Genomic DNA, 20355 nt, shown 5'->3' on the forward strand with positions numbered 1-20355 from the left:
ATCAACTAGTCCACATCTCTCTTCTACACGTGAGGCCACAGAAGCCCAACGGACGTGAAGTCTCGGGGAGGCTGGCTGGAGTGTGCACAACCAAGGTGGCCGAGAGCCAGATGCTCTCCATACCTCCTGAACATCGCTGGTTACAGGTCTCGGGTGACTGGTGTGCACTCCATGAAACACAAGCCCCGCTCTAGGGCCCACGGGAGCCAGAGGCCCAAAGTCATGACTCCTCTGTCTTCGGTCACCTCCGCTGAAGGTAACTGGACCCACATGCAGTGCTGTTTCAACCACCATTGCCTCTCTGTACCCCTACAACCTGTGGCGAGGCACCAGCATCCAAGTACCTGTCTCTGTTCACTCCCAGCTCTGCTCAGTCTGGTCTCTTCCTTTGATTTCACAGAAGACTGATGTCTTCCGCCTGTCACCTCCTTGGTCTGCACAGAGTGCTGACACCTCGCGTCCCCCAGGAGCACCCCACGCCCAGCAAGGAGCACTCTGCTTCCCTGATCTCCCCCCCCCCCCCCCCCGCTGCACTCAGAGATGGAAAGTCAAAGGCAACGCTTCTTTTCCGTCTCTTCACCCCCAACTACAGAACATCATTCGCTGCTCCTATAGTGTGGTTTTCAATGGGAGTGAACTCTCTGAGACCTTTACTTCCCTTTCTCCACTGTCCTTCATCTAAACAATGCTGCCGGCTGCCTGCCTGGGTTTCACGCAGTGGGGGAAACAAAGAACTTGCAAATACGCAGAGAAGGGTGTCTCAAGTGTGACAGGGCAAAGAGAGACTTGTCTTCATGAGGGCTGAGGAAGAGCAGGGTGAGATCCACATGCAGCTTTCCAGGCCTCGGGAAGAGCCGCTGTAAGATGGGAAGGCTGAGATTTTTGCAAAGGCTCCTCCGGCTGGAAGGAAGAGAAATCTCCTCAAGCTAGACCAAGGGAAGAGGGAGGCTGCTAAAAGGTGAAGGGGGAATCAGACTGATGCCCTCATGGGGACTGGCTGGACCTTGGGAGACTCCAGACCCCAGTGCACCCCAGCTCTCAGGGGCCACTGGCTGTCTCTCCTGCCCGCCCTTCCCGTCTCCCTTCCTCTCTCCCTCACCCCTCCCTCTAACAGGCACGCAGCCTTCTCATGTTCTCTGGCGTATCTTGCCTTTCAGTGGGAGATGCGTCTCAGTCCCCTCCCCACCTCTCCTCCCCACCCTCCCCTTCCTTTTTTGTGCCAGAGAACTTGGTCACTGGCCAGACATCTGGGGTCTATCGTCTGTGGCTGCCAGGTGGGGGGCACAGACGGGTGATGCCTGGGGAAGGTTTACTAGAAGGGGGTGTGGCCTGTCCAGCCGATTGGACACACGCTGTGACCAGCATGACACAGACACCTGTCTGCTGAGGGACCGAACACACTTCCCGACACAGAGCAAAGGCCAGACCTCTGCCTGCTGACATGACCAAAGAAATAAGGGAGGAGGGAGTTATGTTAAGGGTCGAAGTTACTCTAAGCCTCGGTGTAAATGAAATACAAAGTGTCTGCGTGGGGTCGGGGGAGCGGTCATGACCTCAGGCCCATCTTCCTGTATTTGCGCTGCTAGATTTCTGTAATTCCAGGACGCGGTGTGATGGGCTGGGGACGGGGGAGGGACAGAAGGGGACAGGACTGGCTAGGTCTTCTCCGGATGCCTCTCCCACATTCTCTACAATAGTGGTTTTTCAAACTTTCTCTGTTCTTCTCAAACTCTGTGTGATATTCCTTGGACGCTCCCGGCTACCCAAGAACAAAGGAAAGGGGCTTAAGTGCCTGCCACCGTAATACGGGAAACTAAGGCAAATGGAAAATTAAATTCCCTTACTGCCTACAGCCCATTGACAAGTCCTTGAGACCGGCAGAGTGACCTCCCTCTAGGAGCTCAGCTGCCTCGAGGATGACACTTTGCTGGGGGCAAAAGAGAACCTTAGTTTAACATCATCCCAACCTCCAGGATGCTATAAATCAACTTCCTTTATCTCAACTCCCCCAAGATATATGCTGGCAATCATGCCCCAAGCTTATGGGCCCCTGATAAACATCTGTAGGGTATCATGACTGAGGTTTTATAAATGGTAATAAATGATATTTCCCTAGCAACAGCTGGCCCCTCAAGGTCCTGGAAACCTTGCTTCCAAAATTCCTCAGAGACTTACTCTATCCCTGACCCCCTCCCAACCTGAAGGTATATAATCAGTTACCTGTCACAACCCCAGTGCAGCTCTTCCTGCCCACGGGTCCTGTTCTGTGCTTTAATAAAATCACCTTTTTCGCACCAAAGACGTCTTCAAGAATTCTTTCTTGGTGGCCGGCTCCGGACCACCCCACTGTCACCCTAAAACTTCATCATGTGTTACCAAAACTGCTGGGGCCACCCCTCCTGTCTTCCCTCTTCTCTTGTCCCTTCTGTCCCCCGTCTCCTCCACAGTCAGCCCAAGCCTCTAGCCTACCTTCTGCGTGTCATACAGCAAGACTTGCACAGCCAACTAATCTTGCCTCCGTCCATCATCTTTCTCTACAGGCTTTTCCTCCACAACCAACAAATACACCCGTCTCTTTCTCATCTAGAAAAATAACACCGAAACATGACCTTAATGCCGTTACCCCCAAAAGCGAAGGCCTCCTCTCCCTCCACCCAACGCCCAGCGATCTGGCTTTTACTTACAACACACACTGCGCTCGTTAATGTCAATGGACAACTGTATAATCTGCGAACCCGTGACCACTTCTCAGCCTTCCTCCTCGCTGACCTCTTCACAATGGTCAACACTGTTCGTCGCCCCCGCCCAGGAACCCCTCCTGCTTGGCATTCGTGCTCCTGGGCTCTGGTCTCTCCAGAGTCAGCCGGCTTTTTCCTCTGCAAGTGCGTTTTTTTTTTTTTTTTTTTTTTTTTTTTTATCTCCTCCCACCTCCGGATGAAACAGTTCCTAAGGGGCTGCCTTCAGCTGCCTCCTTAGTAGTTTCTGGGCTCTCTCCTCACTGACTCCCCTCCACGGTGGCCTTCCTGTCCGCCCCACGTCTGCATTTCCTCTGCCTTCCAGACACCTCCACCTGGATGCCCCACAGGCGCATCAACACCATCACTTACTTCCTCTTCCATCTATAACACCCCCTACCCCATTCTGCCCAACACCCAGCTTTGCTTCCAGGACGCCATCATTTTCCCTTTCTATTATTCTGTGCATTCATTCCCTGCCAGGACTGGCCAGTCTCCTTCCCAACATTTCCAGCATCGTCGTCTCCTCCTTCTCTGCCCCCACCCTGCATTACCCTGCCTTACCCCTTGCCTTAACTGTGCTCCAGCCTGACCACCTTTTTCCCACTTCGTTTACAGATACAACCCTTCTCAGCCCAGAGACCTTCAACGGATCTCCACCACTTGGTAAATTAATGATGGCAGCGACAATTACAGACCAATGCAGACCCCAATTACTATGCTTCTCGTCCTGTGACAGGTAGAGTTCAGTGCTTTAGAATGTACACAGTTCTTCTATACACATTATTTCACTTACTGTTTACAACAGTCCTGTGAAGGAAGAACCCTCTCTGCTTTCCGAGTGAGGCTAAGTGACTTGTCCACAGGCATCCCGTTAGTAAGAGACAGAAAGGAATTCTTGCAGTCCTGGCTTCTGTTCCCCTCCTAGTTCACCACGCCTACCTCGGAAGAGATGCTGGACTTCCCGACAACTGGCTCTCACCTTCTGGCCACGTGGGACTGCCTGGCTCTGGGCTTCCACACGTGCTCATGTCTCTTCTCCACAGTCTCTACCTGCATGTCCCACGCGTCATCCAAGATGTGCCCTACAGGCCACCTCTTCTGTGGAGACGTTCTTGATCACACCCCCACCTCTAAACGCTACGTGTATCTTTCTCCAGCACTGATCTCACTGTGCCCTGGATTAGGTTTTTTTTTTTAATGTTTTTTATTTTTGAAGGAGAGAGAGAGACAGAGCGTGAGCGGCGGAGGGGCAGAGAGAGAGGGACACAGAATCCGAAGCAGGCTCCAGGCTCTGCCATCAGCACAGAGCCCGACGCGGGGCTCGAACCCACAAACTGTGAGATCATGACGTGGGCCGAAGTCTGACGCTTAACCGACTGAGCCACCCAGGCGCCCCTAATTAGGTTTATGCGTGAAGGTGTACATCTCCCTAAGCAGAGCCACCATGACAACAGAACATGGAGCAGTGGAGTCACTCAATCGACACTTCAGTCTTTCTTCTACCACCTTCTAGTTGAGTGACCTTGGGCTTCAGGTTGTTTAACTTTCAAATGGGTATGAATGACGCCCATCTCATAATATGGTTGCTGTGATGCCTAGATCACAACACACACATATATGATGCCCAGTGGTGCCTCTGGGTACGTAACAGGTGCGGGATGAACATTAATTTCCCACCTCCCCTCCCCTGCAGACCTGTCCTGTTCGGAGGAGGATGCAGATGCGGGTAGAAGCTGAAGGAGGAAGGTGGGTTATTAAGGGCTTCTCTAAAGTCTGGGGTTTAGGGAGCTGAGGGAGAGTGGGAGGAGAACTACAGAGGGAGGGAGGGAGGCGTGAAGAGGAGATAAGAGGTGGGACCCTGTGCTCGAGGAGGGGCTCCTGGTGGGGGAGGGACCACAGCAGGCACATCAGGAGGGTCAGAGAAAAGTCACCACACCATCCTCCCCTGGTGGCTTCTCTTCTCGGAGCAAGGTCATTGCTAGGAGGAGGGGTAGGGAGGTGGGCGGGGCATGGACGAGGTGGGCGGGGCTTCCAGCAGTGCCCTAGGAACCAGGAGGGAGCCGGTGCTGAGAGTGCGGCCATGAGCAGCGGCGCATCTTCATGACACCTTCTTATAGACGTCCTCACATACAGAGTCGACGAGATGCCCCACTTGTGAGACAGCATGAAGGTCTGCTGGACGCTGTGGGAGCCAGAGCCGCAGGCCAACTGCCGGTCTTGTCCCCAGATTCCAACACCACCATCATTACCGTCCACGCCTGATCATTAATCATCTTGAGATTTAAACGTTAGAAACATCACCGATCCCCTCCCCACAGGCTTCTGTGTGAATGTGCTCCTCGGAAAAGTACACGACACACTCAAAGGAAATAATTCTTTAAAAAAATTTTTTAATGTTTATTTTTGAGAGAGACACGGCACAAGTGGGGGAGGGGCAGAGAGAGAGGGAGACACAGAATCCGAAGCAGGCTCCAGGCTCGAGCTGTCAGCACAGAGCCCGATGTGGGGCTCGAACCCACCAACCATCATGACCTGAGCGGAAGTCAGATGCTTAATGGACTGAGCCCGTCAAAGAAAATAATTCTTATAAAATAATCTGTAAGTGTTCTCTCTTGTCATTCACTTCCCATCTCATTGCAAAGTCTGAATGCAATTTGCAAGCATTTCTGTGACAAGGAGCACATTTTCAGACAGTCTATGGTGCAGAAAACTCTAGAGTTAACCAATTACTAAGTTGGCCCTTCCCCTTCACCACATTGTTATCATGAGACTGCTCCAGGCTTTCTTTATAAAACAATGTCACCAATAAAACACAATCACTTGCCTTACTTTTTAAATGAAAGTCACTGCTAAGGACTGTTCCATTGAAATGTGCATGTATTATGCACTTCCTGTGTCTGAAGCTAGTCTGATGACAGAATAGTGTTTGGGTGTGTATGGTCAGAATTTAAAGACCATACCTACAGAGAAGAAAACAAGTGGGCGGTCTTTTTATTTTTCTAGGAAACCTCTCATTTCCCATGAGTTTATTCTACTTTACTTGGGTGCAAACAAAACAACAAAACAAAACAAAACGTCAACTGAAGCATGAAGCATCCAACTAATGAGAACAGCGGGGCTCCTTCCCTCCTCTCCTGTTTTCATCTCCACCTAGTGACCTTCATTCTTCCAAAGCTTTTACTTTAGTGTCACATAAAGCCAAACAATGGGCATCATCACCCAGGGCTATGCACGTAACATGTTTGAACTGTCATCATGCTACCCGCCTTTTCTCAGGAGCGTTTGCCACATTATAACATCCGAGCGATACGCTAAAATCCAAAGGCTTCTAGTACTTACATTTCTGATCAAGTAAGAATTGATTTCTTTTTCTTCTCTGAATCCACCAAAGAATAAATGAATAAACACACCTACACTAGACCAGTCTGAGAAAAATTTAATGTAGCTTTTGTAAATTCAGTTTTATATTAATTTTATAGAACAGAACTGCAAAAACCAAAAATTATCTACATATGGCTTTCCTTCCAAGTGGTAAGAAAACATGAACCAACATCATGCAGTATTATTGTCCTGTCTCAACTCTGCCATGGCAAGGAAAAATACAAGGAAGAATGATTAAACTCATGAACCAGGAAAAGTTAAAAAAAAAAATTAACAAAATTGCTGTCCTTTTAAAAAGCTGGAATGCAAAAAAGATTTTAGAAAGGGAGAGATGGTTCCCAGTTTTTGGTTATACACAGGAGGGAATGAGAGTGAATACATTAAATGTAACAAAAACTACCTGAATGATTAATACCTTTATGGTAGGACCATGCTTCTTACTCCTTAGAGAAAGAGCTCTTCAAGTTCTCTTACTGCGTGTGTGCATATATATGTGTGTGTGTGTGTGTGTGTGTGTGTGTGTGTGTGTGTGTGTGTGTTTATGTGTCTGTGTGTCTGTGTGAGCTGCAATTTTCTTAGAAGCCACAACAAAGGAAATAATTGATCAGGGCGCAGACAACCTACGTAGGAAGTGCAAAAAGCACTGGTTATTTAGACTTGAAAAAATTTTATTTATTCAATCGTTTAGTGACTTGTTCATTGAATACATCATACGGCAAGTGTAGGGCCAGTGCCTGGGCGGGTTTTAAGGTGAAGATGACAAACTTCTTGCCTTCATGTTTCAAATTTTTAGTTGGGGAGATAAGGTATACTACCAAATACGGTAGAAAGGGAGGTATCATAATAAGATACACACACCCCAGCTGGAGGGTTTTAATCCACCCGCTGGTTACTGATAAGGACCTGAGGGGCCATAAGGGATACAGGGATGTGTCAGAATACAAGGATGGGAGCCAGAGGGCATGGAAGCTGCAGGAGAACATGGTTCTGGGCTCAGGGCAGCTCTGGGCAAAACGGCAAGAGTCTGTAGATTTCACGTGAATGCAGTGCCACTGACCATGCCTCTACTAATCCCCAGTCGGCTTCTCTCTTACTCACCACCTGGCTCCCTTCTCTTACTCACACTTTCTCTTTTCTTCTTCTTCTTCTTTTTTAAGCTTATTTAGTTTTGAGAGAGAGCAAGTGAGCATGAGCAGGGGAGAGGCAGAGAGAGAGGGAGAGAGAAAATCCCAAGTAGGCTCCCTGCTGTCAGCACAGAGCCTGATGCAGGGCTCAAACTCACAATCCATGAGATCATGACCTGAGCTGAAATCAAGAGATGGACGCTTAACTGACTGAGCCATCCAGGAACCCGACCTTCTCTTCTCTTCTCTTCTCTTCTGCCCTGGGCCCGTAGGTGGCCTGGAATGGTCACAGACCCACTGCGCCTCATAACTACTCAGCTGAGATTCTCACCTCTTCTGGTTCTTAGCTGGATCTCAGTAAAAGGAAGAGAACGAAGAACTGATGGCTCCAGATTTTCTCTTCTAGCTGGATCCCAGCCCCTGGCCACACTGTGGACTGGTTACCCCTGAGTCAGGGGTCACATGATATAAGCTCCTTGGCAGCCAAGGTTGGAGGGCAAGGCACCTGCATGAACCACATCTCCAGGGAAGATGCAGAAAAGACCCAAAGGAGGTGGCCCTGAAGCTGCTCTTGATGGCCAAGAAGGGCTCGAAGACAGATTCGGAGACGGAGTGGGACACCCCAGATGGAAAACACAAAAGGAAATTCAGGCTAGAAAACGATCCCTGAAGGAGAAGTACGTGTGGAAGGGAGGTTGAGGCCGGGTCACAAGGTCGGTATGTGTTGTGTTAAGGAGACTGGGTTTTATTCTAGGGCAAAAGTGGGGGTGGGGTGGAAATTGAGGGGTGTGAAATAACTGGAGCTCTGCCCCCAGAAGAGTCCCCCGGCAGTTCAGGGCAAGGTGTACTAGGAGGGAGACACAAGATGGAGGAAGTCTGGTTAATCGCAGGTCCAGCTCCAATCTCAACTCCAAGACTAGAGACAAGAACACCAGCTGGGGGCTACTGCCTGGTCCAAGAGAGACTGACCAGGGCCTGGATCAGTGCAGCGACTATGGCAACACGTGTGGGCAGCAGAGATGATGTGAGTGTGTGTAAGCACAGAACACTCTGAAATCACTCAGGGTACGAGGCCCCGGCGTGTTGTAACCCTGTTTGACTCACGGAGCGTAAGAAGGGGAGATGAAGGTCACACACAAGGGGAGAAGGTGACTCCTTACAGACAGCGTGTGACACAGATGCTGAGACCCTTCCAGAGCCCCCTCACAGTCACCAGAAGAGACAATCAGGTCTCGGGGCTGGCGGGGCATAGTGAGGAGCGGAGCAGGCAGTGACAGGTGGTCTGACAGCCACGGTGGGGTAAAGTGTGGCCACGGCAACAGACCCTGTGGGTTTCAGAGTGAGCCCTTATCACAAACACCTTGCTGAGGGTAGAGTGGCTCCCAGGGAGAGAGAGGCCGAGAAGGGGTCACACGTGTGGTGCAATGGGTGTCAAAGGTGCCTGGGCAGGACAAGAGAAGTCCACAATGAGAACTGTAGGGTCTAAGAAGTATGCATGGGGGGGTCGGGGTGCAGAGAGCCTGCTCACGGGAACATGTATCCAGATACTACAATCTTGACCCCTTCTTACCAATACTCCCCTTCCAGGTAACTGCATAGCCACCGAGGCTCAGGGCCAGGGGACTGTCCAGCCCTGAGGCTAAGCATTTGGGAGTTTATTCCAAGTACACAGGGAAAACCACTGAAGAGTGGAAGCAAGGTGACCTGGTCGCTTTAGCAGTGCAAAGACCGGATTATGGGTCGGCAAGGGCGGAAGGAGACAGCCAATTAAAAACCTACCGCAGCTCTCCAGGGGGAAACGGAGTCTTGGATTCATGTGGTGGTGACCAGATGGAGAGAACACCCTGTGCCAGAGAACCAGGCTGTGAGGACAGAGGAGTCAGGGATAGTTCCTACGGTCTGGCTTGACCACGTTTGTACCATGTACGGAGACGGAAAGTTGGACACACCCATTAAGTCTGAGATGCCTTAGTGGACATCCAAGCGGAGATGTCAAATAAGCAGCCAGCTCTGGGTCTCCCTCTCGGCGAGTCTGGGCGGGAGGTGAGAGACTGGGCGTTATCTGTGTCTACACAGCATTAAAGCATGGGCCCATGAGACCTTGTGGGGAGGGTACTGGGAAGGAGAAATGTAGGCCCAGACAGTCACTGGAGTGTCCACAAGTGACCAAGAGGAGAAAGAAAATCAAGGCATGGTGTTATGGAAGATAGGAGAGTCTCCAGAAAGAGCGACCAGAGTCATCCCTGTTGGGTGCCGTGGAGAGTCCAGGGGAAGGCGCAGAGAAATGTCCTCAGGCCGGGCCACGCGGGGCTTGTAAGAGACTCTGACAAAGCAGTCTGAATGGAGCAACGAGGCAGGAGAGCCACTTGCAGGGTGCTGAACGGGGAAAGAAAGGCGAGGAAGCAGGAAGGAAGGGCGTGCAGACGTCCTTCGGAAGACAGCAGAGACCAGGGCGGTGCTAGAGACAGACACGGTTGTGGAAGCATTAGAGATGCGCTACTTTAACATCTGTCCGCTACCGATGAGGAGAAAATGGTGAGGAAAAACTTCTGGAATCCCTAAGGAAGAGAGGAGATGAGATGCTGAGCGCAAACAGAAGGACTCACAGGTAAGGGAAGAGGGACACTCCTTCCAGTGCAACGAGGGACAGTGAGCGGGTCTGTGGGTTTGCTGGGGGCCGGTGGGGGGGCGGTGAGGGTTCTCAGCTTCTCAGTGAAGCAGGCAGAGATGTGAGGAGAGGAGACAGAGAATGGGAGTGTGAGTGAACACACAGGAAGCCAGCAGGTAGGGAAGAGGGTGTGAAAATCATCTTGGAGACTCACGAAACAAACGACTAAGTGGCCCCAGGACCGATGCCCATTTGAGGTCCGTGGTCGTGAAACGGACGTGCAACCAGTCGGGGCAACCACTGGTGAGGTTTCCTCCAGCCACGTGCAGCTGCCCTGGGGTGGCCACAAGCGGCTCAGGTCAACCGGAGTCAGGAGTTATTCGGTCAAAGATGGCAGAAGGGGAGGGGAGTGGCTCTGCGGGGAGTGTCTGCAAGGAGACGATTCCAACGAAGGGCCATGGTTCGTAGGCTGGGCAGGGAGGCAATCCGTGGGTAAGGACACGGTGAGTCAGGGCTCTGGAGCCCTCAGTGGTGTGCGAACCACTGCCACAGGGTGAGAGGAGGGAGTGCAGGGTGTGAGCTCGGAGGTGGTGCATTTGATTTGCTGGAATGATGAGGCCTAAGGCAGGACTGCAGAAGTGGGTGACCGATGTGGGACAGAAAAGACCCTGGGAGTGCAAGAGCAGCTGGGCCACCAGGGGCCATCCTCTAGAGGGAGGCGGGGTAGAGGGGGCACCCCTGGGGTGGACGAGCAGCTGGGACCGGGGGGCATCCTCCATATGGAGGCTCACATTCCCAAGAAACGATTCTAGGAGCATCGTGAACCTGGGAACTAGGAGCTCGTATCATCAGTCCAGGAGGAAAAGCTGACCCAGACACTGGTGATGAGTGGTCCAGCTGGCCTCCAAGGATCCTCAAGGAAGGAAGGAAGGAGAAAGGAGACAAGTAATGTGAGCACAGCCCCCACCTGAGAAGGCTGCAGGGAAGGCTGTGTCTCAGGGACATTTCAGACCAGGAAGGGGGGCAGTGCTCGGAGAAGAGGTGGAAGGCTGTTCTCTGCAGCCATACTGGTGCCCAGAGGACACGGGGTGAGGGCTGGGGAAGGCGGTGGGGAGTTGGGCTCTATTGGACAAGGTCCCTTTCTGGTCTGTACCCCGCAGCCTGGCTCTTCTCCAATATTTATTTACCATTTACTTTTATTTTATTTACTATTTTGAGAGTGAGGGAGTGCAAGCAGGGAGGGGCAGAGAGAGAGAGAGAGAGAGAGAGAGAGAGATGAGAGAGAGAGAGAGAGAGAAGAGAGAGAGAGAATCACAAGCAGGCTCAGCGCTGTCAGCACAGAGCCCGATGCAGGGCTCAAATTCACAAACTGTGAGATCCTGACCTGACCTGAAATCAAAAGTCGGACGCTTAACCGACTGAGCCACCCAGGTGCCCCTCCTCTCCATCTCTCAAGGCCCACTGGCAGGTCCACACCGCAGAAGCCCAGCAGCCTGGCTACTTGAGAACTTTCTAGCAAAGGGTGTGTTGGTGGATCACATCTCAGGAAAGGATGAGCAATTCACCGGAAAGCAGAAGAAAAGTGGAACAAAGAATGAGTACAGCTAGTAAGAGAGGAAATGAAGACTAACTCTGAGGAAAAGGTAGGGGAGGGGCCAGTTAAGAGAAAGAGCAGGTGATGAAAATTATGGTGGCTGTGGCCTTTAGAACAACGTGTAAAATATGACATGGGTCAGTTGTGTTTTTTTCTTAGAGTGCAGAGTGTCCAAATATATTTCCTTGAGGAACACCATAATCAATTAGCTACTACCAAAGATCCCTATAAGTTAAACTTTTTTTTTTTAAGTGTATTTATTTTGAGAGAGAGCATGAGAGCAGGGGGAGGGGCAGAGAGAGGGAGAGAGAATCTCAGGCAGGCTCTGCACTGTTAGAGCAGAGCCTGACACGGGCCTTAAATTCACCAACAGTGAGATCATGACCTGAGCTGAAATCAAGGGTCCGACACTTAACCAACTGAGCCACCCAGGTGCCCCGGTGGTCAGTTTTTTAAATTAAAAAATCAAAACATGCAAGGCTGCGAAAGATAACAATGGGTCTTTTTTAGATTTATTTAAATCCAAGTGAGTTCTATAGCATAATACTGGTTGTAGGAATACAATTTAGTGATTCACCCTCTTCACTTACCCAATGCTCATCCCAACAAGTGTCCTCAATGTCCATCACCCATTTAGCCCATCTCCCCACCAACCTCCCCTCCAGCAACCCTCAGTTTGTTCTCTATATTCAAGAGTCTCTTGGGGCGCCTGGGGGCTCAGCTGGTTAAGCATCCGACTTCGGCTCAGGTCATGATCTCACGTTCGTGAGTTTGAGCCCCGTGTCGGGCTCTGTGCTGACAGCTCAGAGCCTGGAGCCTGCTTCGGATTCCATCTCTCTCTCTCTCTGCCCCTCCCCGGCTCGTGCTCTGTCTCTCTCTCTCTTTCTCAAAAATCAATAAAAATGAAAAAGCTCTCTTATGGTTTGTCTCCCTCTCTGTGAAAAAATGGGTCTTAAGGCATATCTAAAAAGAAATAATACCGGCTGCTGTGACAGCATTTAATTGCTCTGTGCCAGTCCCCTGCCACATGGGCACACGGCACAGCAACAACAGCCCCGAATTAGAAGAAGCAGCGTCCCAACCAGGCTGGGTCTGAGGAAATGCAAAGTGTGTGCCCGTCCTCCGGAAATGCAGAGTGGGTACCAAACTCCAAGGCTTCAGGACGTCTGGTTCAGGTGCTTTGTAGTTTCCATTTGATATTTGAAGAGCTGAAGTCAGCTCTAAATTATACTCAGAACATCAATACCCAGGACATTAATTACAAGCTTTCACCTCTTGCTATCATCTTCCACTGGGCTGAATTCTGATAAAGACCAAAATGTGATAAAGATCATTTCGGTCTTATCAGAACGTAGTCCAGTCGAAATGAGAGCAGGACACTAACGATTCCTCTCTTAGTGAAGAACATGAGAAGAAAGCATAATCATTCCCTCATTTCGAGAAACCCCCGGTCACTCCCCCCCACCCCCCCATGTTCACTGCAGCATCATTTACAAGAGCCAAGGTGTGGAAGCAACCTAAGTGACCATCAATGGATAAATGGATGCAGAAAAGTGATCTACAGTGGAATATTATTCAGTCAGAAAAAAGAAGGAAATTCTGCCATTTGTGACAACATGGTTGAACCTGGAGGGCATTATGCGAAGTGACACAAGCCAGACACAGAAGCACAGACACTGCATGGTCTCCCTTCTACGTGGAATCTAAAAAAGCCGAACTCATAGAAACAGAACAGATCAGTGGCTGCCGGAGGTGGGATGTTGGGGGAAAATGGGTGAAGGGTCTCAAAAGGTACAAATTTCCAGTTATAAGATAAATAAGTCCTGGGGATGTCATGTACCACATGGTCACTATAGTTAATAACACTGTAGTGTATATTTGAAAGTTGCTGAGAGGGTAGATCTTAAAAGTTCTCGTCACAAGAAAAAAGATTTGTAGCTACACGTGGTGACGGGTGTTAACTAGGCTTTACAGTGTCGATCATTTTGCAATATACACATAATTTGAATATTATGCTGTATGCCTAAAAGGAATACAGTGTTATATGTTACTTATAACGGCTGCATGCTCACTTCTGCAGGGTCTCCCACAGCCACTCACAAAAGGAATAAATGGGGTCACCTCATTTGCAAATGGCACCGGATAATGTGGTGAGGTACGAGAATGATTTGTGTCAAATGGTATTAAAATGAAGTAAGCAAAAAAATTAATAATCGACTCGAACGTTGAGAGCCAGGAAAATAGCGTCTCTAGCCCATGCTTTAGATAAAGAAACTGACTTTGGCACAAATACGTTTGAACATCAGCGTTTCTTCCCAGTTCTAACCCCACCACCAAATCAGGGAAATCCCTCTCAAGTCTTCCCTACTGGTTTCTCTGCAAGAGAAGTTAGAAGGTATAAGGGCACATTCTGATGCACAACCACATACCAGAGGGGTTAAGACAATGAGGGACAAGACAGAGAAAAAGGACACTCTTGAAGGCTATGAACACTTCTTCCTTTGTTTTTTAAGGGGGGGGGCGGATGTTTTGTTTTATTGTGTTAAAAAGCACATTACTATTTAATTTACCTCTTATCCATTTTTTAAGTTTGGGAGCGGTGAAGTACATATTGTGCAACAAATCTTCCAGATCCTTTTCACTGCGCAAGACTGAAACTCTACCTCTTGAATATTTATGAACCTTTGCTCCAGTGACGCTCAGACGGGGGTCCTGGGCTCTGAATCATGAGGTGAATATTCTCAGCTTTGGAGAAGAAAGAAGAGATGTGGTATGGACAGAGTGGTTGAAGCCCTTTCTTTTCTCTCACCCAGTTAAAGGCTGGCCTTAAAACAAACAAGATCCCAGCCAGGGGAGAGTTTAACCAAAATTCAAGTGTGTTTGTACACTCATAGGACAACATGCATAGTATCCAGCTCTGGGTAAATTTACTGCCATCACCATCTGAAAAGAAGCTGTCTTATAACAGGATTTTCGTGGCTGGCCCAAAAGTTAGTCACTTTTCTTTTTCAATATTCAACATACCTTGGAACCCTGAGACTATTTGGACAACATCTTCATACACCATTAGAGTCGCAGATCGTTCTGGAAGCAGGCCCAGGCTCAGTGAAGAAAATACTGCAGAAATAAAACGGACATATAGGAATTCTGACATTTAAATCAAAATGCCCACTCCAATTTTTGGGGACTCTGCATTCTTGCTATTCTGATTTCAAATCAGTCAACAATACGGATTTTTAGTATTGTGACATAATAAAAATACATACTTGATTTCTGCTCCTGGTTCCTGACACAGAGCTCCTAAATCCCCTTATAATTTCCTGGGTGGTAGGAGCATCTTTTGCTCTAATGACGCAAGTCTGGGTGGGCTCCTGGATGGGAGTTGGTCACCAGAAAGACCCAAGCTGTAATTAGAAACTTGGAACTTTCAGCCCCACCTCTCCATCCTCTAGGGAGAGGAGAGGGGCTTAGATATTAAGTTCATAACAATCATGCCTACATGATGAAACCTCCGTTGAAAATTCCAAAAGTACAGGGTTTGGGGAGTTTCCAGATCAGTGTATGCATCTACGTGCCAGGAGGGTGGCACGGCTCAACTCCACGGGGACAGAAGCTGTCAGCCATGCTCAGGACCCTTCCAGACCTCATCTGTACACCTCTTCATCTGGCAGTTCCTCTGTATCCCTTATGATATCCCTTAGGATAAACTGGCCAATGTAAATAAATGTTTCCCTGAGTTCTGTGAGCCATTTATAGCGAATTACTGAACCCGAGAAGGGACTGTAGACACCCCTGATCCATAGCCAGTTGCCAGAAGCACAGGCGACACCATGGGAGTTGTGTCTGAAGCTGGGGGACTGGTGGGGGACAGTCTTTTGGGTCTGAGACCTTAACCTTTAGGGTCTGCACTAGCTCTGGGTAGTTAAGGTTAGAACTGAACTGAATTGTAGGACACCCAGGTGGCGTCCAGAGTCGGAGAACTGGTTGGTTTGAGAAAAAGCCCCATTCATTTGGTGTCAGAGTGTCGTGAGTGGAGAGAAAGGAACTTTTTTTTTTTTCATTTAAGTCTGATTAGCAAGAGGCTTTCCAATTGCCACGGGAATACTGCAATATCCCATATAAAAACTGCTTACGCTACGATGGTCAACTAGTTTTATTCACCCGAATTTTTTAGTAAAGATTCTGAATCTCTTCACATATCCATTAAAGTTTATTTATTTATTTTGAGAGGTGGGGAGGGGCAGAGAGAGAGAGAAGGAGAGAGAGAATCCCAAGCAGGTTTGGTGCTGTTAGTGCAGAGCCCGACACGGGGCTTGAACCCACGAACCGCGAGATCATGACCTGAGCTGAATTCGGACGCTAACCGACCGAGCCACCCAGGCGCCCCTTCACATTAGGAGTATATAAATTACACATTTATGAATGGAAAAATATATAAAGTTAGGTATTAACTTTAAAAAAGACTTTAAAAATATGTGCTTAGGTTAACATATGCCATGTGGTGGGGAGAACACTACTCCCTATTCTGGTAAGTAATAAGATGAGAGAACTTGTGCCATTTTAAAAATTCTTGCTTAAGGACCTGGACTTCTAACTACAAAATTCACAAAGCCTGTAAGTTTCTGGATAGAATATGAATCCAAGAGAAAAAAATAAATGTATTATGGAATAATAATACTCATTAAGGTCACTGAACCCTTAGTAACATGTCAGACATTATTCTAAAGGCTTTAATTTTGGTAATTTATTTAAATCTCAACCCTGTAAAATAGATATTATTTTTCTTAAAAAATTTTTTTATTTAGTGTTTGTTTATTTTTGAGAGAGACACAGCACAAGCGGGGGAGGGGCAGAGAAAGAGCGAGACACAGAATCCGAAGCAGGCTCCAGATTCCAAGCTGTCAGCATAGAGCCTGACGTGGGGCTCAAACTCACGAACTGCCAGATCATGACTTGAGCTGAAGTCAGATGCTTAACCAACTGAGCCACCCAGGCACCCCTATGAGATAGATATTAACTCGTCCATTTGACAGGTAAGGAAACAGGTTTATAGATAAGGAATTAACTTGTGCAAGATCCCACAGCTGGTAAATACTGAGCGCAGGACTGGAACTCTGGAGTCTGTCCTCCACTGCTATGCGACACAGACTCAAATTCAGAGACCCCTGCCCTGGACTTTATCCAGTCCAAGTTTAAAGATGAGGAAAGCAAGGTCTAGAGAGGTAAAGTGAGTTTCTGGGAAATTATCAGGGACCAGAAACATCAAGTGCTAAGAATATCCATTATTTAGCACCGCTGGCTCTTAATAGTGCCAGGGGGGACCAGTGAGCTGACCCTGGACATGATCTCTCTTTTTATATACCCTCTACAGTCAACTTATCTAGCTGTCATTTTATATGAGGTCCAGGGCTGGACACGGACATCAGATCAATGCTGGAGGTAGTCCCTACCTGCAAGGTTCTACATTTGAAGAGAACTGGGACACAGAAGCATCTGCACAATGAGTGGAAGCTGGCCGGTGCCATAAGCAACAATAAGGATGCACCTGGGAGGGGGGTGCCTGGGGGGGCGCCTGGGTGGCTCAGTCGGTTGGGCAACTGACTTCAGCTCAGGTCATGATCTCGAGCATGGTGAGTTCAAGTCCCATGTTGGGCTCTGTGCTGACCGCTTCAGATCCTCTGTCCCCCTCTCTCTCTGCCCCTCCCCTGCTGATGCTCTCTCTCAAGAATAAATAAAACATTAAAAAAAAAGAACGCATCTTGGTGCTGGGGAAACAATCTGGTGGTTTCTCAAAATATCACACACAGAGTTACCATATGACCCAGCAATTCCACTCGTAGGTATAGACCCAAGAGAACTGAGAATATATGTTCGCATAAGAACATACACACGAACGTTCATGGCAGCATGAGTGATAACAGCCAACAAGTGGAAACACCCCCAAATCCGCCAACCGATGAACAGGATAAATAAATGTGGTCCATCCATATAATGGAACATTATTCATCCATGAAAAGGAAAAATGTACTGATTCACGCTACAACACGGATGGACCATAAAAACATTACGTGAAGTGAAAGATCCCAGACGGGGGGCGCCTGGGTGGCTCAGCTGGTTGAGCGTCCCGACTGTTGATTGTGGCTCAGGTCATGTGCTCACGGTTCAGGGCACCAAGCTCTGCGTGGCACTTTGTGCTGATAGTGCGGAGCCTGATGGGATTCTCTCTCTCCCTCTCTCCACCCCTCCCTTACTCATGCGTGCGCTCTCTCTCTCAAATAAATAACGTTTAAAAGAAATAAAGATGCCAGACACAAAAGGCTACATATTGTAGAGATACATTTATCTTCCACGTTCAGAATAGGCCAACCATAGAGACAGAGAGGTCAGTGGTTGCCAGGGCCTGGGCGGAGTGGGTAACAGTGAGTCACCTGTAATGGGTCTGGGCTTTTTTTTCAGGGGGTACAGAAAATATTCTGGGATTAGTCAGTGGTGTTGGTTGTATCATCTTGTGAACTGCACACTTCAAATGGTGAATTTCATGGTATATGAATTATGACTTAAATTCAAAATCAAAAAAAAAGTCAGAAATTTAAAGAATTCATCTTAGGGGTTCAAAGTTGGTGAGAAAAATCCGCACCAGGTTGGGGGAAGGGAGACCAGGGAACACGTGTGAGCCAGGACTAAAGTGGGGAGTCCTAATTTGGGTAAATCCCTCTGCAACCACTTCAAAGGTACACTGACCTTCTTTAACAATGACGCCTTCGGCCAAGGGCACCGGGTACCTAATGGCCAGAAGAAAGGGTCATTGCCGTGATGCTGCCTGCATGGGCCGCCCTGTCCCATTTGGCCAGTTCACGTACATCCTGAGGGGTATGTCCTGGGCCCTGTGGTCTCTCAAGATGTGAGTGACCATTGTGGGGTGTTCTGTAAACACTTCTAACCTGAAACATTTGGTACTTCCATACATAAGGCATCTGCTCCAGCAACCTTTCTCAAACCTTATTTTCTGGAGGACAGAAAAACGGTCCCTTGTAGCTGAGTGTGCTGCATGGCAAGAGGGACACCACAGGGGCCTCCTGGAGCAGGAAGGAAGGGACTGCCCACCTCAAATCGACCGAGTGCCCCGGAGGGTAGGAGTGGCAGAACTACTCTTGGACCCCCGTCATAGAAGAGATGCTGAGTGATGTTCTGGGGGTTCTTATCATACCAGGTAGATGTTTGGTTTTTGATAAGTAGAGAGAGAGGAATATCTAACTCTACCTGGGAGAGTCAGGAAGACTTCATGGAGCAGAAAACAGCCAGGAAGACATAAGATGAGGTTGCCAAGAAAACATCAGTAAAGGAATAACAGTGTGGACAAACACAGAGTGGGCAAAATGTCAGATTCAAAAGGAGTCACAAGGAGAGTTGACAAACTGCCTAGGTGTCTAGACCATGAGATGTGTAAGGGAGACGCAGCTGGGGGAGGAGGGTCTAAGCTTTATCCTGAGGACAGCAAATTGACACAATTCTATATATGCATGTATGTAAATATATATATGTAATGTATACATATATATGTATATATACACACACATATACATATCTGCATGTACAAATTTTTAAGACACGAATGCTCGGTAACATAGAGGGTCATTTGAGGGGGCAAATGAACTGGGTCTGAGGTCTGGTGAAGCAACGGCTATGGAGATGGAAATAATTCAGATGTGGGCTTACAGTCTTTAGTTGATGGACTCATTTTATACAGGTGAATTTGTTTCACCTGCTTGCCAAGGTAAAGGGTGCTCTCCTTATGCTGGGCTTCCCCCTCCAATCTACACCTCCTTCCTTGAAAGCGCAAAACCAACACATTCTCCAGGAACCATTGTCAAGGATGAAAAAAGAAATCCATTCCAAAATCTCTCAAGGGTGCACATGCAAAGAAAACCAGGAGGCTTCCTACTTTTCTCTATTCCTTGTCCAGTTATCTGCAATATCGACAGTGTTATCTTTTTACATTAAAAAAACATTTACTTACTTACTATTTTAGAGAGAGAGAGAGCACACACACACAGGGGAGAAGGGCAGAAGGGGAGAGAGAGAGAACCTCAAGCAGGCTCCATGCTCAGTGCAGAGCCTGATGCGGGCCTTGATCCCACAGCCCTGGGATCATGACCTAAGCCGAAATCAAGAGTCGGATACTCAACGGACTGAGCCACCCAGGTACCCTCAACAGTGCTCTCTTTACCTCCAAAAGCATGCATGACAACAAAAGTTACTCTGCTCTCACAATGGACAAGTCCAAGGTTTGGTCAGCTTTTCTGTCAGATTCTAGTTAGAGTATCTGTATTATGTTAATGAGGCAAACAGAGAAAATAATCAAAGACATGGTGGGTCCTTGAAAATTATTTAGTCTAATTAATATAGTTTTAGAAATAAGGAACGTGGGCTCAGAAAGCCATTGACGGGCCCCCAAAGCCATGATGGGCTCCCATATGTGAGGCAGCTGGGGGTGGGTGGGGCAGGAACCCAGGTGTCATGCCTAGTTCCCATCTCTTCCAATTAAACCTCATTATTCCCATTATTTCACTCATGTAAGAATATGGAGATTATGGAAATCGTTGCTTTTTCTCCAAGAATCATATTAACAAAGTCAAAACAAATGCAATTAAAGTCTGATCATGTTAACAAAGTCAAAACAAATGTAATTAACGTACATTGAATGTTCATTATTTGTGGATTTGGGGTTTGTGAATGGCCTACTTGATAAAATTCATTTGTGACCCCCCAAATCAATGCTCATGATGCTTTCTTTTTAATTTTTTTAAACTTTTTTATGTTTGTTTATTTTTGAGAGAGAAAGAGAGAGAACTTGAGCAGGGGAGAGGCAGAGAGAGAGGGGGACAGAGGATTCCAAGCGACTCTGTGCTG

At 48.2% G+C, this 20355-nt stretch overlaps 1 protein-coding gene across 1 annotated transcript in view; it reads right to left on the minus strand.

Annotated features, from left to right (window-relative positions):
• The window catches only part of FAM171A1 (family with sequence similarity 171 member A1), a 134018-nt gene that overhangs the window by 38423 nt on the left and 75240 nt on the right, over positions 1–20355 (minus strand). The window contains 1 exon segment of the mRNA XM_030322201.1: positions 14470–14562. Within this exon segment, the coding sequence (XP_030178061.1) occupies positions 14470–14562 (93 nt within the window).

Source organism: Lynx canadensis, chromosome B4 (assembly GCF_007474595.2).
Source record: "Lynx canadensis isolate LIC74 chromosome B4, mLynCan4.pri.v2, whole genome shotgun sequence".
Classification (NCBI taxonomy): Eukaryota; Metazoa; Chordata; class Mammalia; order Carnivora; family Felidae; genus Lynx; species Lynx canadensis.